This window comes from Macaca mulatta, chromosome 1 (assembly GCF_049350105.2).
Source record: "Macaca mulatta isolate MMU2019108-1 chromosome 1, T2T-MMU8v2.0, whole genome shotgun sequence".
Lineage (NCBI taxonomy): Eukaryota > Metazoa > Chordata > Mammalia > Primates > Cercopithecidae > Macaca > Macaca mulatta.
In genome coordinates, this window is record NC_133406.1 from 215463593 (window position 1) to 215491314 (window position 27722).

At 54.8% G+C, this 27722-nt stretch overlaps 1 protein-coding gene across 18 annotated transcripts; it reads right to left on the minus strand.

Annotated features, from left to right (window-relative positions):
• Positions 1–1495: 1495 nt before the first annotated feature.
• Positions 1496–26492, minus strand: LDLRAP1 (low density lipoprotein receptor adaptor protein 1). 18 transcript variants are annotated; one of them, XM_077969069.1, is made up of 10 exons: positions 26314–26492; positions 23673–23874; positions 16744–16886; positions 15798–15910; positions 13559–13673; positions 7971–8043; positions 7534–7617; positions 6896–7026; positions 5483–5514; positions 1496–3533 (listed from the first exon to the last, which is right to left on the minus strand). In XM_077969069.1, the coding sequence occupies exons 3-10, from the start codon at positions 16837–16839 to the stop codon at positions 3389–3391; spliced, it is 789 nt and encodes a 262-aa protein (XP_077825195.1). In that variant the 5' UTR covers positions 16840–16886; positions 23673–23874; positions 26314–26492; the 3' UTR covers positions 1496–3388. The 18 variants fall into 18 exon arrangements, with proteins under 18 accessions (XP_077825195.1, XP_014987059.2, XP_077825176.1 ...); XM_015131573.3 differs by having other exon boundaries at positions 5483–5517; XM_077969050.1 differs by having other exon boundaries at positions 5483–5517; positions 25766–26334.
• Positions 26493–27722: the final 1230 nt, after the last annotated feature.

Genomic DNA, 27722 nt, shown 5'->3' on the forward strand with positions numbered 1-27722 from the left:
AGCTGAAGGTCACATCACATCTGAAAGGCGACTTTGTTCTCCCGGCTTCATCCCTTACGCATGAAAGAGCACACGGCGGGTGCTCAGGATTCATAATCCGAGACATCCGGAGACTAAAGACATTGGCCAAATTTAAACCGAAAGATGAACTTGTTGGCTGTCTTTTCAGATTATGAGGGAAAGAAGAAAGGGGAGAATTTCTTAAGTCATCCACGAACCATTGAGAATTCACTAGGAGTCGGCCTGATGCTGATATGAGGGCTCTGCCTCTGGGTTCCGGACACTTAAAATACCACCGTTTGAAAGGGATAAAGAGACACATGCCCAAGGGGACCCCCACAAGCCATAGCTGACGGGCAGGGGAGTCTCCGGAGAGTGGCTGAAAGACCCTGAAAAGAGTGGTTCTGTGAAGGTCACCGCACAGGTCAACAGGAGGCCTCAGGCAGCATATGGCCAGACTGGGCTCCCGGGAGGCCAGGACATGGTGAGGTGAGGGCCACACAGGTCGGAGGCTTGGCTGTGGCCCTGCCCGGCACTGGAAGCACAGCTGCCTTCCTCTCCCGTTACTTCCTCTCAGCAGTAGCGGGAACGAATGCCATCTAACACCATCTGGGCTCAGCACAACCGTTCCGATATGGTGCAGAGCTCGGCACAGCCCTTGGCGCATAGCAAGAGCTCAGTTAACACTAGTTGCTAACAATTTTACTTTGCCATTGTTAAACATATTGAGTTCCAATTGCCTTTGGCTCTGAGATAACCTGAATGCACAAGTGTTCTACCAACAACGTGATCATGGTCACCGCTGAGTCACACAAAACCCAGGGTGGTAAAAGCGGGGAGGTCGTTGCACCTTTTCACAGATGGGAAAATCAAGGCTTAAGAGAAGAGGTGACTGATCAAGCGTCACAGCTTCCAAGTGGCAGAGCTAGGGCTAGACCTTGAGTCTCCCAAGACACTGAAATACTTCCCACCATCCCCCAACACACTGAAACGACACATCCTGAGTCCATCGGGGGACGCCTGGACCCCTGTCCCCAGTACTGAGACCCAGGCCCAGTCCACGTTCGGCCTGGAGCAAGGCTGTGGAATGAAAAAGTGTTGCGGATCCAAAAAGTGATGGAAATAACGGACATCCTCTCTGGGGAAAACGCCCATGTGGACACGTACACAACCTCATGTACATTGTGGGGAACTCACAGCCCCTGGCCAGGGTCCCCCGCCCAGGCTCACAGACGCTTCAGCTGATGCACCAGATCCCTGGTGTGGCCTCCGTGAGTCATCCAGAGGTGACCTCATCACACACACACCCAGCTGCTGGGTGAAAAGGGGGCCCCACTGGGCCTTCAACGCCGGGAACCTAAGACCATCACCCCCCAGCTCAGTGCTGCACCTGGGCATGTGGCCCCACCCAGCCTGCAGTCACTGCTGCTGCCATCCCCAAAGGGCAGGAGCTGCCGGACGCTGCTGCCGGTCTACTCCATCTGATGAGCGCCGCTTGCGTTTCAAAACGAGAACATTTATTATTTGTTTTTTCCTCATTAAACTTTCACAAATAAAGCACAGCAAGACTTGTCTGCAGACACACAGGAGGCACACGGACAGCCCGTCAACGAGATGGAGACGAAGGCCAGTGTGGCTCTCATAGGGCAGCGCTTCTCAGAACCCCGGGCCCCCCCTGTGCCAAGGCTGGCCTGTGTCAGGCCTCGCCCACGCCACCTTATGACAAATACAGAGGCTGATGCCAAGGAGGTGGCTACAGAGCTGGGGCAAGAAAGTTATCCTCTTGTTCTGATAATGACCCTACAAATCCCACCCCACCCTCAGGCACCTCCATCTAAGGTGTCCGGTTACTCCAGGTAAGGAGGTTCTAAGGAGGGCTGGGTTTTCCCTGGGGCTGATGAAACTTGCTCAGACAAGCCAGGCCACTGGGAGGCACCTCAGGATGGCAAAGATGCTGGAGGCTTTGCTGGCTTTCAGGATGCCTGGAGCCCCACGGGGGCAAAAGGGGAGGAAGGAAAGAGATTCTAAAGACAGACTGCTGCTGGTATGTCCCGACCCAGGGTCACAGTGTCAGCAAAGAGAACAGCCCGATTCTGACAGGGTTGGATTTTGTTTCACCCTTGGGATGAGCAGACTTCAAACACTGCATTTTCACGGAAATCAACAAGAGAGACAGCTAGCAGGACACGGGGCTCCTGCCAGTTCTGTGTGGAAAGGCACCAGATGGTTTGTTATGAAACACATTTTGGTCAGAAAATAGCTGGGGTTTTTTGGTTCCTGGGAGGACAACAAAGCTAGAAGCAAAGGAGGTGTGAGTTGTGTGAGGAGGAGGCAGAGAAGAAAGCAGCTTTGGCATCAGACCTGGGTTCTACTCTTCACTCTACCCCGCCATGCTTGAGGCCTCAGTTTCCTCGTCTGTAAAGTGGTCATAGAATATTTCCAAATAAATCTAGGTGTCAGGCTTCACACATCATCCCAGGAAGTATGGGGAGGCGGGGCAGAGACACTCAAAGGGACACACAGAGAGCAGAGGAGGAGCACAGCCTTGCGTGCAGGGGAGAAGGCAGGGAGGGGCCCGACGGAGGGCGGTCAGAGATGATCCCCGCAGTCAGTCCCTGGGAGCGGGGAGCAGCCAGTTACACTGGTTCCAAGCACAGGTGGAGACCATCCACGGGGACCTTGGGCCCCTTCTCCTGGAGGAAGGGCAGAAGGAAAGCTGGATTCAATGCAGCACCATGGAGGAGCCCTCAGGGCCACACCTGCTGTGAATGCTTTAAAGTGCCAAGCTGTATCGTCTTTGGTCAGGAGCTGCCCCTTAGTCTCTAAGAGCCTGGGGTCCAGGACTCAAGTCCCGCCTGCTGGGCCCTGAGGAAAGAGAGCAGGAGGACACCTTCCCCTTCTGAGGCTGTGGGTGCTCTACTATGCTGGGGGGTGAGGGGAAAAAAATCACTGAAATCCAACGGCTTTCAGAAAGCAGGATGCCCCCAGGGAAATTTGGGTCCTTAGAGAGAGAGAAGGGACTAGAAATGCTTTGGTCACAGTCCTGATACCCACAGCCAGGGCAGAGCTTGCTACAGGAGAGCAAGCGGGAGCCGACTGCAGCACTGCACACATCATGCAGCAGGAGACGTGCCTGACGCAGACTGGCTTCCGAGCATAAGCCAGAAGTCACTGAATAAATATTCAAGGCATCTTTTGGTTCTCAGAGAAAGAGCAGGGCTTAAAAAAAAATCTCTCCCCTGCCTGACTGGCTGCAGCTCTGATCTCCAGACTGACAGTGCTGAGGGCTGGGAGAGGTGGCGGGTGGGTTCCGGAGCCGGCTCCCCTGCAGCAGGTGGCTTTGGTCATCAGATGTCAGGGTCGCTTGTGTCCGGCTGGCCCCGGGCCCTCAGAAGCTGAAGAGGTCATCCTGCTCTGGGCCGCTGCTGTCAGGCTTGTCCCAGTCGACAGGCGAGAGGCACTGGGCGTAATGGATGTCCTGGGCTGTCAGGCCAGTGTCCAGGACCTGAGGGTTCGTCCGAGACTGGGCAAGCCTGGAAGGCAGAGCTGTGTGAGCCGAGGGCCTGGGTGAGGGCTGGCGGGCCCCAGGGTCAGATGCGAGGAGGCAGCAGTGGGGAACAGCAGGGCAGGTGGCCCAAAAAGGAAGCCCCAAGTACAGTGGAGGTGGAGGAGCCTCAGATCAAAGCACCTCCCTTGAAAGTCAAACAGCTCAGAAAAGTCTGGGGCAGCCAGCGGTGCACCCACCCCCGGGAGAGGCCAGAGCACCCACTCTGTGGCCCAGCTCAGTCAGGATATGCCCAGGAAAAAGGAGAAGGGGCAGTGCTGGTAAAGGGAGCGGCAGGGGTGGTGTGGGGTGGGGAACAAGCTGTGGGAGGGAACACGGAAGATTCTTTGGCTATAACTGTGTCAACACCGTGCTGTTCGAAAAATAAATTTACAAAGGGAGACAACCTACGTGTCCAAAAGAATAGGGGAGAGTCAAGTAAATTACAGACGCTTCCCTTAGGAGAATGTTAGGCAGTCAATGGAAGGGGTGTTTACGAGGAGTTTTTAACAGCCTGGAGCAATGCTTCTGACACAATGCTGTTAAGTGAAAAATCAGGATCCCAAAATGCAAATACGATGAGCTGATCAATGCAAAATAATGTATATGTATAGGATTAGCATGAATTAAGCCCAAAACTCTGAGCTGTGGGATTATGGGATGGTGTTACTTTCTGTTTAACGCTTTGCTGATTTTCAAAATTGTTAATAAAGGGCACACGATGCTCAAAACAGTGTGGAAAGATGAAACAGTGTGTGAAAGATTTTCTTCAGAGGGCGGGTTTAGTCAGCCAGTGAGGCAGGAAGGTGTCGCCCTCGCCCCAGGCTGGACCAAGGGGTTTCCACCAGTCCCTGGCAAGGAGGAGGCAAGGAAGAGGAAGGAGGAAGCAGGAGGGCAAAGACCCTGACTCTGTCCCCACTCGCTGGACCAAAAATCGCGGACCGCAACCCCAAACAAAGCCCCTGACGTGGGAGGGCTGTAGGAGGCTGCTGAGGGTCTCAAGGGAGAAAGGGAGGCCTGACAGACGGGGACCCAGGGCTCAGAACCCTGACCTGCCCAGGCCTCTCCTCAGCCACAGCCTTCTCAGTGGCATGTCCCCAAGCTGCAGGGGACCACAAGGATGGCCCCTGGGAAAACAGGGAAATGCCACCACCCTCAGGCTTTACCAAAACACCTCCCCACTGTGCCTGACATTCCCCGCTGTGGAACAGTCCACAGCTTCATTAAGCACTTTCTCCCTTCCCTTTTTCATAAATGCAGACCTCTGGAGAGCAAAGCCTGTTAAAAAAACCGCCCCTTTTTCAAGGCCACGCCAGGCAGAGGAAATCAACTTGAGCTGCAGTGTGTTTCGCTCAGCTCAGACTGAGGCAGAGCAGTCATCAGGAATAATTTTTGACTCAACAGTAAGAACTTTCTAACAGCTCTGGACAACATTGGAAGGGGTTCCCTCCCCAGACAGTCGGCTCCCTGCCCCTGGAAGCATTTGAGTGGAGGGATGGGTCTGTTGCTCTGGAGGGGTCCGAGTGGCTTGTGGTTTTTTTTTGTTTTTTTTTTTTTTTTTGAGACAGAGTCTCGCTGTGTCGCCCAGGCTGGAGTGCAGTGGCCGGATCTCAGCTCACTGCAAGCTCCGCCTCCTGGGTTCACGCCATTCTCCTGCCTCAGCCTCCCGAGTAGCTGGGACTACAGGCGCCTGCCACCTTGCCCGGCTAGTTTTTTGTATTCTTTTGAGTAGAGACAGGGTTTCACCGTGTTAGCCAGGATGGTCTCAATCTCCTGATCTCGTGATCCGCCCGTCTCGGCCTCCCAAAGTGCTGGGATTACAGGCTTGAGCCACCATGCCCGGCCGCTTGTGTTCTTAATCACATCCCCAGGGGAAAGGATGGCAGGGCCAGCCCACGCACGCCAACCCCACCGTCCAGCACAGGAAGTTCACGTTACCTTGAAAACGCTTCATCCAGGCCATCATCCAGCTCCTTGGGGAAAACAAAGCAGGAGATAAGAACTCTGTTTGGGGGAGCCCACGCTCACAGCTGGAGCTTGTCCCAGCCCTGGGTAAGCTACAGGGAGACTCAGGACACAAGCTCAAGGTGGGCGCCTAGAGGCACGGGCTCAGGCAGGCCTCCTGCCTGGGTGCATTGCCAGCATCTCAGCCCAAGGACCCAAAGCTGGAGACGTGGGAGAGGAGAAAGGGCATGTCCTAGAGTGTCTGGAGACCCAGGTGGGTTCAGTGCCCTGCTCCACTGCTACCTGCCCACGAGACCTTGGGCAAGTCACTGCTCCTCTTTGAAACTCAGCTTGTCCTTCCGTAAGAGGAGGGCGTTGGACCTGATAATTTCTATGGCTTTCAAATTCCAAAAGGAAGAGGGTGGGGAAGGAAGTTTTCTTGCCTTCATTTATTTCCAAAAGCCAAGCCAAAATTCCAAGCTCATGAGGGATAACTGATGCCAGGAGTCCCATAGCCTCAGTGGAAGAGCGATGGGTGAGGTCCCTCCATGGCCTGCTGGTGAGGATGGGCAAGTGGCAAGGGTAGTTCCTGAACAGCAGAGAACAGGCTCAAGGGACACCTGGGGAACTCCCAGTACCCAGATTTTTAAAAATTAAAGAGACAAGTTAACATGTGATTCTGCAATGGATCCTGGGCCAGAAACAGGACACCGGAGGGGCACCTGGAGAAACGTGTAAGTTCTACAGATTATACACAACCGCATGGTATCGTGTTTGTTTCCTGATTCTGACCACTGTAATGTGGTTATGCAGGATGTTAAAAATTGGGGAATCTGGATGAAGGGTGAACAGGAATTCTTTGTACTACTTTTATAACACAGTCTGAAATTATTTCCAAATGAAAAATTAAAATTTCAGGTTCCTCGGGGAGATTCTGTTGGCAGAGGTCATCACCGTCACTGAGATGAAAAAGTTGAGACAGAGAGGTCAGGGGGCTTGTCCTGAGTCCCTGAGGGAGTCAGGGACCAAGCTGGTGACTGCCCAAGTCTCTGGGTCCTCATTCAGGCAGCTGAGGGGGAGGGGTGTCAGCAGCGAGCTCTGCCACGCCAAGAACAAGGGCGCCTTTGGCTGGTCTTGTGGTGGGCAGAGCCGTGGACGCTCAGGCCAAGAGGCCAAGCATTGTGAGGAGACAGCTGTGCTGGGAGCCAAGCTTGTTGGGGACGCAGCCTCAGGTTCAAAAGGGACATTGTTTATTCCCCATCCTGGGCCTGGGCACTACCGGGCTGGGTCTGGTCCTCCCAGAGGCCCACAAGTCACGGGTCCCAGGGCCTGGTCCCTGGAGCAGCCCAAGGCTTGCCCAAAGGTCAGGCTGAGGATCACCAATCTGCTGGCCACACAACCACTCACCCAGACAACACTGCTGCCACTCAAGGCTTGTGGCCGTGGCACCTCGTCCACGTTGGTGGTGTTGGCGCTGACCGTGGACAGCGGGGCCTTAGCCGTCTCCTCTAAGTCCAGCAGGTTCCCAGTGGCGACCACTGTGAGGGATCCGGTCAGGTTGTCAGTGGGAGATCAGCCTCTTCCTTCCTGGCCCCCTCCTGGGCTGTCCTGGCCCTGACCCTCCCCTCTGATGTGGCCTTGCCCAGGCTTCCTAGCAGAGCCCAGCCCTGGCACCTCCCCACGGCAAATGCACAGCTGCCCACAGAGTGAGAACCTGACTAATGGCTTAGACTGAAACTTTTGTATTCACAATAGTTAAGTTTTCTTAAGCAACCACACAACAGTATGTTAAGTATATACAAAGGCAGACACATATTTATATATTTGCATAGGGATATATCTCTAGAAGAAAATGTACTAAAATGAGTTATTTCTTCCCCTTATCTACATTTTCTAATTAATCTGTAATGAACGTGTATTATTTATCTAACAAAACAAAAGTGGAAAACCAAGAGGCTGCCCCAGCCCAGGCAGGAGCGGGACCCCCTGGTGAAGCACAACCCCAACACCCCACGGCAGAACCCCGCTTCCCTGTCAGGACTCACAGCTCTTCAAGGCGGGGGTGCAGTCTCGGCGGACCCCCAGGACATCCCCTCCCTCTTGGCTGGCTTTGTCCCTCTTCTCTTTCTCTGCAGGATGAAGGCACAACATGTTGGAGCCTCAGACCCCAGCACTCCGTCCCCAGCAATCACCGGGCAGGGGTGATTAGCTGTGGCCAATCTCAGGGGACAGTTTCAGGTTTCCAGCCAGGAGGAAAGAAACCTTTCGGATGTCAGTTAATCCTCACAAGCACCCTTGGGGAGGGAGACAGCTGTTCCCATTTTTCAAATGGGAAAACTGAGAGTCCGAGCGGTGAAGGGACCGGCTCACAGTCACAAGTCAGGTGGGTGATAAAGCAGGAAGTCCGTCCAGGTCTGACCCCAGGGCCTTCACGTGTCTCCCCACCTCCCACCACACCCACAATGTAGATGCAAAGTCTCACCTTCCTTGGACACCTGCCAAAACTCAAAGGCGACTTTGAAGGCCTGGGCTACGGTGAGGGTAACAGCCTGTGCCTGAAAACAGGAAGTGGGGATGGGGAGGGGTGCAGCGTCAGCCAGGGCAGAGCAAGTCTGCACTGGAGGGCTGGGGACTCCAAGCCAGGACCCCTGGCTCCCTCCCTGCAGCTTCTGCAGCTCCATCCCAGGCTCTGGAATGCCTCCTGGGCAGAGAAGGGTCCTGGCCCTTCCCAGGTCTCCAAAGCAGCCTGGCGTGTCATAAGGCCACAGCCTCGCAGAGGCAGTAGGGGCCCCTTCATCTTTACCATCTCTGGTCCCACCAAAGTTCTCACCCTCACTCTAGGGCCCCTGCCTGCAAAGGCTGCTCACCTCCATGTCTTTTCCTTCCCCTTTGGGCTTCCCTAAATTCAATGAACTGTGAGGCTTACTTCCTCCAAGCCCTTCCTAATTACCTGTGGACTTAACTTAGCCCTTGGAATTGGAGAACAGAAATGCCAGAATTGGAAGGGCCCAGCCATTGCCCCAAATGAGCCACAGCCAGAGAGGTGAAAGTTAGGTTCCTGTTGGGACTATGCCAGGGTTTATAACTGGATCCCACAGAGTAGAAGGCTTGTCAATTTCCTGATAGAAGCAAGATGTCAATGAAGGCCCGGGGACCAAAACCGGTCAGTGCTATACCCACCTGTAAGGAAGGGCCACACCTCGGCCCTTCACCCGGGGGGAACTCCCCCCACACCCCTCCAAACGCGGCTCAGGTATCTGTCACCACCTCTCTCCTATCACCAGCCCCAGACTCCTCTAGCCCCACCCACCTCCCTCTGGCACCATGCATGTGAAAGTGTCACTGGCTCCCCTGCCTGTGTTTCCCCCAGCTGTGTGCACCCTAAAAGCAAGAATCAGTCTGAACACCCCCGCCCTCTGGAGCGGGCCAAAGCCTCCCAGAGGTGGCAACAATGCTGGGTGAATTATATTCATCTGAGGGGCAGGCCTCATTCCAGCCAGGACCTATCCCCAGCCCATATTCATCTCAACACCTTGCTCTCTCAGCCATTCCAGTCCAGGGTTAATCAACTCAGCTTCTGGGAGTGGAAGTCCCAGAGTTCGCAGCTACAGCCGGAAACATCTAGCTTCCTTCTGAAGCCCTGGCTGAGAGAAGAAAGCACCAGCCTCTTTCAAGTTCACAACAAGTTCAGGCCTTACCAGCTTCAGCCCCACTCCCTGCCCTCCCCCAGACAACTCAATTTAATTGAGAGACGGACCTGCGGCCACTGCCTTTAAAACTCCTTTAAAAAAAATATTTAAAATTCCTAAACAAACTGACGGATCCGTGCCAATTAAACTTCACAAAAGTATAAAACCTCATTTGAATGTCTCCAACATTTACATTTTTGATGGAAGTACAGGCACTTTATGGCAAAACTTAAATATGGTAATTAAGTATGAAACTCTTCGCAGCTGTTTACAATTTAAGCTGTCATATCTGAATCAAGTTTAATAGACCCAGTTACCATTGAGAATTGCCCATGAACTAAAAATATGGGCTAATTACCAGCCCAAGTCAGATCACTATCCACCCAAGCAAGGGCTGGTCACCCAGTGTGGCAGGGATATGAAAACGCCATTATTTAAGCCTGCTGGAAATCTGGAGACACAAGCTTAGACTGCAAAGGCTGTTCACCTCCATGTCTTTTCCTTCCCCTTTGGGCTTCCCTAAATTCAACGAACTGTGAGGCTTACCTCCTCCAAGAAGCCCTCCCTAATTACCTGTGGACTTAGCCCTTGGAATTGAAGAACAGAAAATTGGAAGGCCCAGCCCTTCCAATTTATGCCCTTCCAATTCTGTTTGCATAAATCTGCTTGTTCATTTGCATACATTCCTACCCTTTTGCCCTGAAGTCCCAAGCTGTAAGTTAAACCGAATACAACCCAAGAGGTGGATGTGTGCAGGTGGCTGCAAGCCCAGGCTGGGCAGGGACTGGGAGTGGGGTGGGCCCTGCTTCCTGGGGTGGCTGCAGGAATCCGAGGACCAGCATTAGGTGAGGGACTGCTCGGGCCTGCCCAGGCGGGATGCCCGCCCCTCCTGACTGCCTCTGGCCTGCAGGTCTGCCTTACTATCCTGACTGGATGCTACCTTGCCCAGTTTTTCACATTCCTTGTTCCCAGGAACCAGGCTGCTCATGGCTCAAAAGGGGCCAGAAACTCGGACCAAGACAGCCATGTGCCCCCCAGGTGGAAATGCGGGTAGCACTTTGCTTACCGTCAGCCCAGGCCCAGCAGCTGCATGACACCTTCACTTTGGAGCCCAGAGGCCTCCCAGTTGGGCAGATGGAAGGGAGTCCTTGGAGGAACCCAATGCTGGCTGTGCCCAGCAGCACCAGGGAGGGGAGAGCTGCGGTGGTTGTGCTGCCCAAGAGTTCAACTGACTGGTGGGTGATGTAGAAAGGAGCCCCTCTCCCCCAACCTGAATGGGTCATGAACTCATTCAGGCAGCCCAGCCAGGAAGAGTAGGGATGTGGAGGCCCCCAGTCACAATGAGTGCGGTTTTGTCAACATCCCGATTCAAGTCCCTCAACATCCCGATTCAAGGCCCTCAACATGCCGATTCAAGGCCCTCAACATCCTGATTCAAGGCCTGCTGCAAACGGAAGCCGCCTCACCACCCACCCCAGTGGAACCATTTCACTTTGCCCCTCTGTGCTTGCACGTGTGTTAATCCCGTGCTGCTGTGCACTCACCACACCCACCACCCCACCCCCTTCATTCGGCCTAGCAAACTCCTCCTGGCTCCTCAGCCTTCAAAGCCCCATTCCAGGTGTCTGTCTCAGGGAAGTCTCACTGACTCTCCCGTGAGATTTACTAACTTCCACCCCAGAACTAAGCCCCCCTGGGTTCCAGATACTGAAGCTGGACTGTTCTCTACCGCCTTGGATGTTTTCTCCATGGCGCAGACCAGGACAGACGGTGCCAAACATCTGTGGAGGAGCTGCCAGCAGGTGCGGAGGCTGACACAGCCATTCCATCTCCTGCCTCCCCCAAGAACACTTCCACTTAGCTCAAGAATCTAGGATTTCCAACATGACGAGGTCATCAACACACTGTCAGCCCGGGCTGGGCTAAGACCTTGAGGCAGCAGGTGATGTATTTACACCATGCTGGGCTGGGCTGTCTTGGAGAGGGCTCCGCAGGGCCCCTGAAGCAGGGAGGCCAGGTAGCAAAGGGTAGGGAGATAGATAAGCCACTCCAGCCATCAACCCAACCCCAGAGAAGAACACACTAAGAAAGATGAAGAATTTGGGTGTCTGGCAGGGGCCCTTCCTGCTGCCCGGTCAGGGCTCTGCAGTCAGTGGCTGAGCAGTGGCCTGGCTCTGTTTTCCTCGGTAATTCACCCCATGGCCTGAGAGTAGGCTGATTTCGCTCAAGTCTGTGTGAAGTCCTCTGACCACAGGCCAGGTCTCCCTTGTAAGAGCTGGGCCTGCACCTCTCTTACTCCCAGACCCCTCATCCCAGAGGAAGCCTCTGCACTGTCGAAGGCCCCTCCCACCCAAGGCCAGCTGTCCCTGCCCAGGGCCTGCCCTGGTCAGCAGGGAGGAAGAGATGAACAATGGGGACATAAGGAGCTGTATTTTTAAGTCTGCGTGGGCTCCTAAAAGACAAAGCCACGAGTCACATCTGTGGGAACTCACAGGAGATGCCACAGCAACTTGGAGCCCTGGGACCTCACGAGGCAAATGTCCAGTGACACTGAGTCTGCAGGAAAGAAACAAGGTGTTCAAAAGAACCTGGGGCCTTTCAGAACAACCCTAGAGGTCACTGAGGCAACCTTCTCATTCTGCTGACAGGCAAGCGGCCCAGAGATGGGCAGGATCTTCTCCAAGGTAACACAGCAAATCAGCCAGGATCAGATGGCTAGACTGTCTCCTCCTATAGTGCCTCTTCCATGACACCTGTGGTGGGCTGAATTGTGTGTCTGCCCCCAAGATGTCCACATCCTAATCCCTGAGACCTGTGAATGCTGCCTTACACAGCAAACGGGCTTTGCAGATGTGGGTTAAGGATCTGGCGATGGAGATTATCCCAGATTACTCAGTGTGTCCAAATGTAATCACAAGGAGTGTTGAGCAGGGTAGGAGAGTCAGAGCTAAAAGCAGCAATGTAACAACGAAATCAGGAGACCGGAAGATGCTACATTGCTGGCTCAGAAGATGAGGACAGGCCCACAAACCTGGAAGTGCAGGTGGTCGGTCTCTGGGAGGTAGAAAAGGTAAGGAAATGGATTCTCCCCTAGAACCTCCAGAAAAAAACGCAACCCTGCCAACCTAGTTTAGACTCCTCATCTACCTCTGTCACAGAATACATTTTTCTTCTCCATAAGAGAATAAATTTGTGTTGTTTTAAGGCACTAAGTTTGTCATCATTTGTTACAACTTACACAATATCTGAAGTGTGCCCTGATGGGCAGCAGGAAGCCTGGGGACCACAAAGACTGTGATGGACCTGACATGTCCTTTGATGACAGCGGAGGGAAGGGGATCTTGTCTCCTATAGGTTCCAAGGGCTACAGGGCATGGGGAATGGGGCTCTGAGCTGTCAACAGAGGTCAACAGGTGTCAATGCTCCATCAACGGGTGTCAGGAAGCACCTTATAGGAAGGATGCTCAGATCCTGGGGGTCTCAGAAACAAAAGCTGCAATGCCAAAGTTTGACCCACTCCACTCCTTGCCCCCAAATTCAGGACGAATCCCCAGTGACCACCAAGGTTCCCACTCATCCCGGCTAAGATGTGGTCAGGGGTGTTCTGGAAATGAGACAAGGAACTCTGAATTTCCCAGTCACGCAGGGAGGGGAAGAAACGTGGGTTTAAACCCCCACTCTAACCCTGACTGGTTGTGTTACCCTCAGCAAGACAGCTGGCCTCTGGGAGTCTGTTTCCTCATTGAAAATTTAAAAAAAGAAGAAAAAAAAATGGAGAGAGTAACAGTTCCCACCTTGCAGAGCTGTGAGGATTAAACGAGTAAAGACCTGGAACCTAGCACTGGAATGTACACACAGGAGGCACCGAGAGATGGTCACTGCCCTCCACACTCCGGTCACAGCTGGAATGGACACGCAGGAGGCACCAAGAAATGGCCATTGCCCTCCTCACTCCGGTCACAGCAAGCCCAGTTCTCTGATGGCTCTCGCCTTTGCCTTCCACCCCAGGCCCCCCGATCTCCCATCTCCGAGGACCAATCCCTACAAGGCCCTGCACCCCTAGACCATATTAAAGACAGCAGATCCAAAACAGCCTCAACCCAACAAATCACGTTACAGAGAGAAAGGGGCCCAGACAAACACTGGGGACACGGGCTAGCCACTACCCACACCAGGCTGACTGCCGGGTCATCTGCCTGCCAGCAGCCTCACCACTGTACCACTTAGCTCTCAGCACCCACTTGGGGTTCCCAGGGATTTCACCCTCTTCTTCAGTAATGGTCACCTTTGGGTCCTGCCTCCCACACCAGACAGCCCCCCACCCACAGCAGGGCTGCCAAGGCCGCTGGAGCCTGCCCCAGCCCCAGCCCTCCCCGCTGACCATCTTCCGCTTGGTGCAGAGGAAGGCGTGGCACTCGAGGCTCTGGTTGTGCTGGCTCTGTGCGATGTATGCAAACACCTTGTCATGCATCTTGTCTGCCGTGCAATAGGAGATCCTGAAAGGCAAGGAGGAAGTATCACCGGACCTGGCACGGGGGCCTGAGCACATGTGGGATGCCCTGTAGGGCAGCTCCCCTGAGTTGCAGAGAACCTGCTATTCCCACTCCACCAGGGCAGACTCTGAGAGTCCAGCCTTGGCCTCCAGGGTGGGTACCTAGGCCATCTGTGCAGGAGGGGCCGAGGCCAGGCAGGAAGGAAGGAATGGGGTAAAGACTGGAAGCAGGGCACTTCCCCTCTTCCTCCCATCCCACACTGAGCCACACCCCAAAACAGTAATAGCTGAACCCTTACCACATACCAGGCAATGTGCCAAGAGCTTTCTAGATCTCGCCTCATGTAATTCTCAAAGCTACCCTCTGAGATGGGTTCTATCACTATCCACGTTTTTCAGATGAAATAAACTGAGGCTAAAGACCGGAGCCCAGACCTGAACTCACTTGTAGGACTCCAGAGGCCATGACTGCCATGCTGCCTCTTAAGGCTATGTGCCAACTGGTTGGAAGGGGAAGCAGAAAGCAGGACACTCCCCTGCTCACCGATGCCCTTCACCTGGCCTCCCCCATCCCACCTGCCCTCCGACCCATGCCCCCACCCAGAGGTCTAGTGAGATTCGGGTCCGTCTCTCTCAGGGTGGCTGGGACCATTTGCATGTTCTGGAGCTGTGGCCAGGGGTGGAAGAGTTGGGAGTAGGGGTGGGGTGTGTGTGTGATAAGGACCCAACAAGGAGTCCTAGTGGGCCTGGGAGGAGACACACAGCAACTCCCTCTGCATGGAGCACCCTCTCTGCCCCCAGTCGCCACCCGTAACCTTGGGGCCACCCAAGCCCTCGGCCTCCCACCCTCCCTCACATGTCTGGTCCCAGCTCGTTGCCTCTAGTCAGCCTCAGAGTCTCAATCGGGGAGGAGGCGGCAGCCCAGAGGTGGGACCAGAGTGCCACAGACCCATCCCTCAACCACGTGGCCCCAGCTTTAATCACAGGCATCAACACTCCAGGTGGGCAGAGCGTGAAGGTGCCAGGGCCCTTCCTACCTATTCTCCATCCCAGGGGATCCAGCTTCCTGCTCTAAATGTTACTGGGTCCTTGGTATCAATAAACTAGATCCTGTTATTCCTCAAGCCCCAGCAAGGTGCCGCCTCCCCTGGGAGGCCTTCCTGGATTTCCCCGGGCAGACCCTCTCCTTGCCTTCTTGGAAAACACTATGCTCTATCTCCTGTTTCCTCCCAACTATTCCCAATTAGAGTGGAAGCTCGAGGGCATGAGCAGGATTGGAGTCCTATCTGGCACAGATGTTGGCAGAACAGGTATCTGAAACTGTTGACTAAAGGCAGGCAGGTATGATCAGGCCAGTGAGAGGAAGATATCACCCAGGCCCCCACAACACACATCTATCCACCCTACTACTGGCCTGTGCACCAACGGGCGGAGCCATCTGCTTGGAGACAAAGCAAGAGGGTGGGGGGATGCCTGGCAGATGGGAGCCTGCTGGACAGGGCTCTGGCCTGGGTATCCTAGTTCCAATTCAGCTACTACCTCACCGTGCAGCCGTAGACAATTCCCTCTCCGGGCCTCAGATTCTCCATCTGTAAAATGGACCTGAGCTATCCCTTCCGGTTCTGAAAAACTACAACTGACCAGCTGAGAGAGGTGGGGATAGCCTGAGGCTCTAAGGGCTGACCAGAGGACCCACTAGAGAGACCATCCATACTGACCTCAGATCTTGGCTGAGGCCTCCCTGGAATGCCTGGCCAGATACCCAGAGCTGAGCCGCTGCATTCACAGAAGGAGGAAAAGGCAGTGACTCTGCAGTTCTCTGCTCCAAGCCCGGCTCAGAGGCATGCTGGTGGGGACTAGGGGGCGGGGCACAGGCAGGCTCAGCTGTCTTCTGTAACTGGTGATGATGACAGCAGCTGCTGCCACTTAACCAAGTGCTCATCGTGAGCCAGGTGCCATGCACTTGGCGTTTCCTAACAGCGCTGTGCAGCAGGACCTGTTCCCACCCCCATTTTACAGATGAGAAAACTGAGGCTCCAATGTCACCCAGGTAGGAAACGGTAGAGCCTGGATTCAGATGGGACACTCCAGTGGCAGAGTCGATGGGTCAACCCCATGCTGAGCGTACCTGTATATGGACACGTTCTCAATGAGCTGGTTGGTGAGGCTGTCTGTCAGGATAATTCCCCGTGGAGACACCTTCAGAGTCACCTTCTGCAGCTTCTTCCCACTGGCCTTAGCCTTGGGGCAGACAGGAGTCAGAGGAGTCTGCCAGCCTCACTTGAGACCCACGCTTATGGCCTACACTGCACTGTTCCTAGGACCCAGACGCGGGGCCCATCTCAGCTCAGGCGACTGGCAGCAGCATGGGGAAGACCACTCAGCCAGCACCCTCTTGTAACAGAAACAGGAGCAGCATCTGCTGAGCACCAGCTATCTGTCAGGCACCGTGGACCTCGAGTCATCCTCCCTCTCCCCAGAAGGACACACAGCTAGGAGGACACACAGACTCGGCACTGAATGAGCTAGCACAACCCAGCAGGATGACTCTTGGGGACTCTGCTCCATCCACTGAGCTGAGGGGTCCGAGGCCACCAAGGGAAGTGGATTTAAAAGGCCCACCCTTGCTCAAAACTAGGGAGGGGGCAATGTGCTCTCGGATGTGCTATGCTGTCTCTCAGGCCGCTGAGCAGGTAGTCAAGGGAAAGCAACCTCCCCACCCTTCCTGGTGCTGATAAGTCACCAATGCATTGGTAGGGAGCCTGAGGCGGGGGTGGGGAGGCTGGAAGAGGTCATAACGGCTGGAGGGAAGCACCAATGCATCAGCAGGGAGCCTGAGGCGGGGGTGAGGAGGCTGGAAGAGGTCATAACGGCTGGAGGGAAGCCACTGACCGTGACCTTGCAAGTCCAGTGGTTCCCTCTATCAAGGCCCAAAAGCTGGATGGAAGGAGAATCAAGGGCAGGGCGAGGCTCAGACACACCCAACTGGAGTAACAAGCTGGGACAAGGGCACCCTGGGAAGAAGCTGGTCCTTGGTCCCTGGTCCCTCCACCCTTCCCAACTGGGGTGCTCACCGTAGCCACGATCCTCTTGATGGCGGCGGCTGACAGCTCCTCGCCCTTGGGCTGCTCCACCAGCGTCATGCCCAGGTATTTGAGGCTGAACAGCATCCCCTCCAGCAGCGTCTCCCGAGTGTCCGTCCAGTTCTCAGGCAGCTCTGGGGTAGGACAGGGAAGGCCCTCAGACCCTGCGGCTCAGGGCCCACCACCAGCAACAGCTCTCACCAGCCTTCTTTCCTAGGAAACCCCAGCAAGTTGGCTGGGGGTCTCCCCCACCACTACTGTCATTTTTTTTTTTTTTTTTTTTTGAGACTGAGTTTCACTGTCACTCAGGCTGGAGTGCTGTGGTGCGATCTCAGCTCACTGCAACCTCTGCCCCCCAGGTTCAAGCAATTCTCCTGCCTCTGCCTCCCGAGTAGTTGGTCTCGAACTCCTGACCTCAAGTGATCTGCCTGCCTCAGCCTCCCAAAGTGCTGGGATTACAGGCATGAGCCACCGCGCCGGGCCTACTGTCACTTTTAATAAAAGGCTAAAGCTTTCTGGCACATATCAAGGCTCCATGTAAGCAGCTTTACCTAAAATGTTCTCATTAATCCTCCTTAAGAACCTATGAGGTCAACACTTTTATCAAACCCATTGACAGACAGAGACATGGAGGCCATGGAGACTCAATCACATAACCAAGTCCAGAGAGCCAGGAAGTGCAAGAGCCAAGTTTCGAGCCCCGTTTTCAAGCCCGGAGCCCTCTTTACTTCAATGCTACCACTTGTTGAGGGCAAATCATACCATTTCTTACTGAATCCTTAGTGCAATCCTGTGAGATAGTGATTCTACAGATTAGAAGACTGAGGCTCAGGGAGGCAAAGTCATGAGATGAAGGCCACATACAATGAGTCAGACTTCAACCTTGAGTGGTTCCCACGGCCCCAGCCTGCACTGCTTTCCTCCCTGTGCGCATCGGTAGAGACCAACGGGGGCGTGCGGGAGGCTGGGAAGGAGACAGTAGCCCAGGGAGAGCAGGGTAGGGTAAGGCTAGGTGGGGAGAGGAGAAGGTGATTTCCCAAATCTGAGAAGGCTCGAGACCCACTCTGCTTCCCACTCCCTGGATGGTCCTAGGGAAGTCCCCTCTCCTCTTTGGGACTAACACTGCATCCCCCTCTCTGGGCTGTGGCAATGGCACAGAGCAGGGTCCACAAGGAGAGTCCTCTAAAAGCACAAACCACACACATGTCAGGAAATAAGGGGATGAGCCTGCCTCACTGGTGGGCAAACAGACCAGAAGGGACATGTGGAAAGAGTGCCCCACCACATGGGTGAGGGCCTTGCGGAGGCAGATGGGCATGAGGTGAAAATCGGGCTATGCTGGTGGTTTCTGACCATCCCCGGCTCCTCGGAAGGAGATGAACAAAGATGAACGAACACCCCACACTTCCACCTGCCAGAGCCCCTGCCTGTCCTCTACCATCCCCTCACAGATGCTGTGCTTGTAGGAGGTGTTTGTTATGACTGCACCATTTTACAGATGAGAAAGAAAACTGCTCTTCAGCCTCACACACAATCTTGTTAAGGACAGAGCAGGATCCAGCCAGGGATCAGTTTCCAGGGGCCATGAGAGGTAGCCAGGGCCAGCTTCCCTAGACCATCCCCCAGGGAGGGGCTGGGAGATGTCCTGGGCCCTCCCTACCTCTGCCTGGGGCCTTCCTCACTGGCTCCGATTGAAAAGCCACAGGAAGAAAGTTTAGGTATCGCTGGTTCCAGGGAAGCTGAGGCTCCAGCAGGGATGTGGGCCCCTACTACAAGGCTCCGCTTGGCTCTGGAGTTCTGGCTCTGTCAAGAGCAGAAGTCTGGGTCCAGGTGGCATCACCAGGTCCCCTACCCAGTCTGGATCCCTGCTACCCCTCTCAGCTCCTGTCCTAGAGCTCTGGGCCTCCAGGGGCTCTGGTCCCCCTCTCCACAGCCAGAAGGGGCCTTGTACACCCACATTTCTCTGGATTTGCCTTGAGCAAGCCACTGTCCCTCTCTGAGGCCATTTCTTCATCTGAAAGAGGGTACAGGTGTCAGGGCTGTGGAGGGTTATACAGGAACTTACAGATGTGCCCAGTTCCCCTCATGCCTTGAGATCAGGTGAGCAGGGACTTACTGACTGTCATCTAGAACCTGGCATGCAGCTAGTGCTCAATACTTGCTCAAGGAAGAAATGATGAGGACAACCCCATCCCATCCCCAGCCCTGGCCCCAGGCCCACTGCTCCTTCAGCTCTAGCCCTCATCCCCGGGCTTCCACCTCAACATAAGGCCGGGCCCCCACTGAGATGACCCCAAAGCCCAACATGACCTTATCCTCTGTCCCATCAAGCACAAGCCTATTCCATTTGATCCTCCAAAAGAATGTGAAAGTCCCTGAGGTGTCCCCAGTCCTGGGTTGAGTGATGGGGCCCTGAGCAACTCAGACACAGACCCTGCTCTCAAGCTCAGAATAACAGCACCATCATCAGGGAAAAACGGCGCTTTCATATAACAAAGATACAACGATAATAAAGCTGTAGCTATTACCATCACCTCTAACACTCACAGCCACCTTGCAAGCAGGCATTCTTTCATTCCCATTTTACAGAGAGGAAACAGACTGACTCTAAAGCCCAAGCTCCTGACCATGAGACCATACTACCTTATCATGCAGCAAACTACCTTAATTCTAGCAAAAGATCAGGTTTTTGGAGGTGGAGGCATTTCTTCTCACCTGGAATTAGGTATTCCTAATACCTAAGGTTTCCCATCTGCAGGCTAGGATATCCAGACCACCACTTTCAACCTGAGACCCATCTAAGCAAGGACAGCAATGGAGAGAAGTGATACTGTGCCTATGGCCCGTGCCCTTGGCAGACATTGATAATCAATTGCAGCTCTACTTCCCTCTGACCGTTTCTCAGCACAAGGCCCCAGGCGGGCAATACTGATTGATCAAGTTTTGAATATCTCATTATCCATTCCTACCCCTGGCAAACATTCTCCACCCTCCCTCTCCAGCCCCCATTTTCATGCCCCTATTCTCCCACTTCCTCTGGTTCAGCCCTTTCCTGGCCCCTTTCCAAAGCCACTTCCGCTCCCTCCATTCCAAAAAGCCAAAGCCTGCCAAGGTCACTGGTGATCTCTTTGCTGTCAAAACATTCCCTAGTCCTCCCTGACCCCTGAAATGTTCAGCATTTTTCTGCATTCCTCCTTCCCTGGACTGACCCTTCCCCTCCTCTAACCACGTCCTTACAGACTGGTTGCCACTCATCAGCCTTAGGCCCTCAGCTCAAGCCCCTCACTTGATAGATGATACAACTGAAGCCCAGACAGGGACAGGACCTGTGCAAGGTCACAGGGCAAGTCAGAGGGCCCCTCCTCACCCCACCCAGCCCACTATAGACAATCCCCACGATGACCAGTGACTGTGAGGGGATTTTAAGTTTCCCCGTCTCTTCTCCCACAATATCCCTACACGCTCCCTACCCCAAGAAGCTCCAACCATGCAGAGCTTCTTCCTAATAATGTCACATTTACTGTCTAACTTCTGTGCCTTTGCTCAGGTAGTTCCCTCTATCCCAAATGCCCTTTCTTCACTTGATCAAATCCCACACATCCAACCTCTTCCAGGAAGCCTCCTTTGAGGCAATGTAGCCTTGTGGTTAACAGCAAGGGCCTTAATCCTAAGATATCAGCTCCGATGCTTCATGTCTGAGCCATTTTGAGTGAGTTCATTACCTTCCCTGAGCCTCAGTTTTCTCATATTTTAAAATGGGGGAAACAACAGCTCTGACTCCTGGGGGCTGTTGTGGCCCGTGGATACGTTTATAGAATTTAGCAGAGAGGCAGGCCCATCGTAGGTGCTCAGTACACCTTCCAATGGGGCCTCATCCCTCCTGTGGGCAGGCTGCTGGTGCCTTTCTTGAACGTAAATCTCTTCTTCCTCCCGCAGCCACACCACCCACTGCCAAGCACTGCCCGCACGTCTCTTCCCTTTAAAGAACCTGCCATTCATGTCTGCTTCCCCAGGACCTGGCACGGAGGTGTACGCCTGCCCAGTGTGGCTGTCCAGTCTGGTCCTGTTTCTCCCTTGTCCCCCATGTTCCCAGGCCCCACTGAGATGCTCCTTTCTCTCTAGGAAGCTGCTTCCCTCCTGGGGTCTGTGCACGTGACTCATCTCTTCACTAGAGCGTAAGGCCCCTCATGCCCACACCCTCCCCACAGAAACCAGCACCTGGGAGCTCTCAGTGAAGGCTCACTGGTAGGGCTCAGGACCACACCCGCCCCCCTTGCCAGCCACAGCCGGAGGCCTTATTCCCGGTGCTCCCGGAGGACCCGGGCAAATACAGGCCTGAGTGCACAGCCCTGTTCCGGTCCTAGTTATTTTTGGCCCTGTAGTGGGTAATGACTGTGCTATTTTAACGCTGCAATTTTACAGATGACCTGCTCCCGGAGTTAGCTGGGGACAGACCATATGCCTGGTCTAAATTACAGCTGTGAACACGTGCTCTTTCCTCGTTAAGGTCCCCCCAACCACCCAGGAGTCAGAGCTGGGCTGAATGCCCTTGTGCCCCTTCTGCTGCTCCCAGAGACCCAGCCTGGCTGGTGTGTCTGCAACATGAGAGTTGCAGCCAAACCCAGGGGCCAGGGGAGCCTCTGACCAGGGCTCTGGCCTCCAGTCTCCCCCAGCCTGGTGGGGAAATGGCCTCAGAGGCCAGAATGACAACATCTCAGAAGAGGGCTCAAGCTCTGCCCTGACCTGGAGTGTAGCTGCTTCTCTGGGCTATAATTCTATCTGACAAATGGGTTCAGCCCCTCAGGAGCATCATCAGAAGTTTCTGGATGTGAAAAGTACTAGGAAAATTTTGGAAGTCAAAGCTGTTGAGATTGTTATCAAAAGAAAATAAGTTTTAAAATGATAAATTGCAGCAGCTACCACGTCCTAAGTACCTACTTACACAGTAAGAGAAAAATATGCTATGGGCTCTGGAGTCCGTAGTCACTGAACCTCCCCAGACCTCAGTGTCCTAACTTTAAAACAGAGACAAGACAGGCACAGTGGCTCATGCCTGTACTTCCAGCGCTCTAGGAGGCCGAGAAGGAAGGATTGCTTGAGGCTGGAGTTCAAGACCAATCTGGACAACATGTTAACACCTCATCTCTACAAAAAATAACTAGCTGGGCATGGCAGTTGTGCACCTGTAGTCCTAGCTACCCAGGAGGATCCCCTGAGCCCAGGAGGTCGAGGCTGCAGTAAGCTATGACCACATCACTGCATTCCAGGATGGGCAACAGAGTGAGACCCTGTCTCAAATAAATAAATAAATAACAGGGGGCCGGGCGCGGTGGCTCAAGCCTGTAATCCCAGCACTTTGGGAGGCCGAGATGGGCGGATCACGAGGTCAGGAGATCGAGACCATCCTGGCTAACACGGTGAAACCCCATCTCTACTAAAAAAACACAAAAAACCAGCCGGGCGAGGTGGCGGGCGCCTGTAGTCCCAGCTACTTGAGAGGCTGAGGCAGGAAAATGGCGTAAACCCAGGAGCCGAAGCTTGCAGTGAGCTGAGATCCGGCCACTGCACTCCAGCCTGGGCAACAGAGCAAGACTCCGTCTCAAAAATAAATAAATAAATAAATAAATAAATAAATAAATAAATAAATAACAGGGACAATAGGAGTATCCACCGCAGACGTGGTGGCTCACGTGTAATCCTAGCACTTGGGAGGCTGAAGCAGGTGGATCACTTGAGGTCAGGAGTTCAAAACAGCCTGGCCAACATGGTGAAACACCGTCTCTACTAAAAATACAAAAAAATTAGCTGCGCATGGTGGCGGGCACCTATAATCCCAGCTCCTTGGGAGGCTGAGGCAGGAGAATCACTTGAACCAAGGAGGTGGAGGTTGCACTAAGCCAAGATCCCAAGGCTGCACTCCAGCCTGGGCAACAGAGGGAGACTCCCTCTTAAAAGAAAAAAAAAAAAAAGAGTATCCATCCATGGGATTGTTTTGAGGATGAATTGAGTTCACACCTGAGGTGAGCTTAGAACCCTGTCTGGTACATACCAAGTATCACAAGTGTGAACTACTGTCATTACCAATGGTCAAATGCAAAGAGCTTTAACATGTCCATGGCCATTCTCATACTGAAAGAAGAGTCCAGGATAGATCAGTGTTCCCATTTCACAGATAGAGAAGCCCAGAGGAGTCTGACCATGGCTCACTATCGACAGCACTGGGACTCCAGTCCACACCTGCCTCCTGCAGCCCAAGCCCCTTGGTGGGATCAGGCAGAGCTCTGTAGGGCTGCTCAAAAAGAGTATCTGACCCTCAGTGGGCAGTGGGTGACCTCTGACTCCTTCAAGCCACATGCCCCTCACACAGCCCCCAGGCCCGTGAGAAGCAGAGTCTTAGGCTCCAGTTCACCATTCCCTGCACTTGCTGTTCCCTCTGGCTGGAACGCTCTTCCCAGACTCCTCCCTCCTGGGATTCACCGGTGTGTACTGAGTCACCTTCTCACAGGGACCTTCCCTGGTGCTGTCAATGGCCGCCCTTATCCCCTCTGCATACCACTTCCATGTTGTGCTGACTGCCAGCACCTGCCGCTCTACCTGCTGGAGATGCTGAGGCCGGTGCAGACTGGGGAATGAAGATGTCCCATCCCCAGGAGTCCTCCCCTCCGGCAAGGTGCTGCCCTTCTCTGGGCTTGTTTCTCCACAAATAAGCAATGCTCATGCTAATCCTAGTGGGGACCTTGACGGGGAGGAACAGGTCACAACTGAGAGCAGCGTTCGAGTCTAACTTTAACTCCACTGGCTTCAGTTTGGCCTCAAAACTCAACCACAGGGACCAGGTCCAAGGCCCGGATGGGTCACAACCCTGAGCAAGGTGACCCTAGCACCCCCACCCCCACATACCCCATGGCCCCTGCTCTAACCTGTGGCCACTGCTGTCAGAGGCTGCCAGCCCAACCTGGGGTGGGTGAGGACTGCTCCCAGCTCCTCCCATGGCAGAATCCACCAAGACCTCTGCGCTAGGAATGTGGAGCTCTGCCTCTTAGACGTTCTGTGTCTGGGGCCAATGACTCCAATGCTCAGAATCTCAGTTCCTTTGTCTCTAAAATGGGCCTGCTCTGTCACCTCACAGGAGTCAATGAGAGAATGGAAGCAAAAACACGTTGTAAAACAGTTACAAAAAAAGTAGTTACCATTTACCAAAGTCTTCCTCTATGCCAGGCAAACGCAATTTCATTTGATCCCCACAAACAGTTGGAGGCAGGTACTACTGTTATTTGCAATTTACAGGTGAGGAAATTGAGACCTCATCACGAGGGACAGGTGGGGCTCGGCCCGCCCTCCTTCAGGTCCAGAGGCTCCAGGACAGCACTCTGGGCTTACTGGGGCCTGGAGGAGGGAGAGAGGTGCTCCTCTCCTTTCCTCCAAAGGTGCAGACGAGCTCTGGGCCCCCAAAACCCATCTCACCCCAGTACTAATCATGCTGGCGGCGTCCCAAGGATAGGCAGGGGGAAGAGGAGCAGGGCAGAAGAAAGCCACCAGTTAGGAGGGAGCATTATTACCAATAATCTCCTTGATACTCCTGCCAGGTAAGAGTTTTTATCCCCATGTTGCAGATGAGGAAACCAAGCATCAGAAAGGACAAGTGACTTGCCCAAGATTGAAGATGGCAAGAGAAATTCTCGGCCGGGCGCGGTGGCTCAAGCCTGTAATCCCAGCACTTCGGGAGGCCCAGGCGGGCGGATCACAAGGTCAGGAGATCGAGACCACAGTGAAACCCCGTCTCTACTAATAATACAAAAAATTAGCCGGACGCGGTGGCGGGCGCCTGTAGTCCTACTCAGGAGGCTGAGGCAGGAGAATGGCGTGAACCCAGGAGGCGGAGCTTGCAGTGAGCCGAGATCGCGCCACTGCACTCCAGCCTGGGCAACAGCGTGAGACTCCGTCTCAAAAAAAAAAAAAAAAAAAAAAAAAAAAAAAAAAGAGAAATTCTCTTCCACCATCCAAAGTGGCTACCTCTTCTGCGTCCCCAGATTCAGAGATGTTTCTTTCTAGCCTCCCTTCTCTTGCCAGCCCCCCTTCCTTCAAAACCACTTCCCCGGGGGCTGCCCTGCCACACTCCCGCCCTCATTCCTGGAGAAAACCGCAGGATTCTCCCGCTGGAACAGATGGCCATTCTCAGAAGTTCTGGTCAAATCTTGCCAGTTTTTAAAGGGTCTATTTTGGGAGGCAATCAGTGTGATAAACGGTGCATCCCCTGGCCCACTGGCCCAGCCCTAATGGGTCTCTGACACCACCCCCCACCAGCAGGCACCACCCCACATTCCCAATGCCAATGCCAGTCTCAGTTGGGAGGCGGCCACAGCTGAACAACAGAGTGGGGCCAGAGGAGGAGCAAGGCGGGCCCTCTAGGCCCAGACACGCTGGCATTCCTGGGACCAGGGAGCTCGGGCTCCCCTGGTGGAGCCCTGTAAGGCCAAGAGGGAATGGGGTGAGGGGGTGCTGTACTGTCAGTTGTTTCCTGATGAGGGGAGAGGCTGTGGCCCGAAGTGGCTGGCAGGGAGGTGGGAGTGTGCAGCAGTCCTGGGTTCTGGCTCCAAAACCGGCAGGAAGGTCTGTGTGACCCCAGGCAAGCCACTCTCTTCTCCCTCCCAAACAACGAGACCTGCGACCTGCGCTGGGCTGGTCTTCTGGCTTCAGGGGAAGGTGCCAGGTGACAAGTTCCTTGAGCGTAACCAGAGACAGGGAGAGAAAGAAGCCACGGGGAGGCCCCTCCCAGCCTCCCAGACGCTCCAGGGAGAGGTGACAGCGAGTCTGCCGTTGGCCTGGGCGCCCAAGGGACTTTAGAAGCCCGAAGGGAAAGGTGCGAGAGAAAACAGGTTTCAAAAATAGTTGGGACGCCAGGCTCGTCACCTGGACCCGACTAGAGGAAGGGACGCAGGGGTCTAGACCGCCTCATGTAGGGCTCTCCCGAGGCACCCCAGGCGGGGCCTCTCTCCCAATTTCAAGTACGTACCTGCGACCCCGGGCTCACACCTGGGTGGGTGTCTGGACACCCGGAGTCAAAAGTTGGCCCGGTGGGTCGGACAGGGGGCGGGAGAACGGGCCAGTGGGCTCCCGCCCGCCGCAGCCGCTGGCTGGGGCGCAGGGGTGCGGGACGGGGGCGTCTTTCCAAGCTCCTGCGCCCTTTCCTCCTCCCTCAGGCACCGACGACCAGGGCCTGCCTCCCCCTAGCTGGCCAGGACAGCAGGGCGGGAGGTGCCGCGGGTGGCGGGGACCTCTTCTCCCAACCTGCACCCCACCCCATGCCGGCTGCACCTGGGGACCTCGAGCTCGGGCTCCTTCCTCAGCGCTGCCCCTCCTCGCAGCGGCACCGAGCGGCCGGGGAGTAGGTGCGCAACTTGACCCCGGCCGACCCCCTGCCCCGCAGGGCCGGGAAAGGGCCACGCCGGGACCTGAGCGCCGGTCAGGCCCCGCCTCTGCCCAACTTGGCCGCACTCCGGGCGCCGGCGGAGGCCCCGCGCGCCGACCCCGGCCCGGCCCGGCCGACGCGCGCACACTCACTGCGGTGCCGGCCGCCGCCCCCCCAGCTCTGCTTGGCCAGGCTGGGGCTCCGGATCAGCGCCCGCCCCGCGGACTTGAGCGCGTCCATGGCCCGCTCCGGCGCCGCCACCGCTGCCGCCACCAAAACTCCGTCAGGAAAAACTTTCCGCCCGGCCCTGCAGCGCGCGGGCTGCGCGCTCCTCCCCTCCCGGCGCGAGCTCCGCCGCGGCGTCCGACGGGGCGGGGCAAGGAAGGACAGGCCACGCCCCCAGGCGGGCCCCGCCCCCGACCGCCGATCTCGCCCCGCCTGGTCCCTGTCCAGGCCCAGGGTCCAGGCCCCAAGAGCTTCTGAGGCCGCCCGAAGGCGCCAGAAGATAGCGAATCGCAAGCCCCAGACGCCCCCGCTTTCCTCCTTCTCCCCAATCCCCACCCCGTAGGAGCCTGCGGGTCTGAGAGCAGCGGCCTAGATTTCCAGTGACCATTTTACAGATGGGGAGACTGAGGGCTCCTCCAATGGTGAAAGGTCTTGTTCAGGGACAAGAACAATGCGATGTCCAGGGCAGTGGGAGACTTAGGAAAGAGTGGAGGCTGTAAATCAGGGATATCCAGACTTTTGGCTTCCTTAGGCCACATTGGAAGAAGTGTCTTGGGCCACACATAAAATACACTAACAACAGCCCATGAGCTAAAAAAAAAAATATATATATATATATATATATACACACATATATCTCTCAAAAGAAAAAAAAAACTCATGAGTTTTTTTTGTTTTTTTGGTTTTTTTTCCTGAGACACAGTTTTACTCTGTCGCCCAGGCTGGAGTGCAGTGGTGCGATCTCGGGTCACTGCAACCTCTACCTTCCGGGTTCAAGCTGTTCTCGTGCCTCAGCCTCCCGAGTAGCTGGGATTACAGGCATGCACCACCATGCCCGGCTAATTTTTGTATTATTAATAGAGATGGAGTTTTATCATGTTGGCCAGGCTGATCTCGAACTCCTGACCTCAAGTGATCTGCCTGCCTCAGCCTCCCAAAGTGCTGGATGGCTGTAAGCCACCGCACCCGGCCCAAAAAGTCTCATAATGTTTTAAGAACCTTTACGAATTTGTGTGGGGCCCCATTCGAAGCCGTCCTGGACCTCACATGGCCAGTGGGCCACAGGTTGGACAAGCTTGCAGTATAGACCCTTGTTAGGCGCAGGGTCGGTATATAAAAGTTTGCCCTTACTTTACTCATCCACGTAGCTCCCTGGCTGCTCCCTGGCACCACCTGAGCATGCTGGGCCACCCCATGCCCCTGCAACTTCCCAGGTAGCCTCAGAAATGGTATGATCTGGAATGTGCCCCTGACACTGACTTGCTGTGTGACCTCAGGCAAGTCCTTCCCCTCTCTGAGTCTTGTTTTTCTGTGAATGAGAGTCAATGCTATCTCT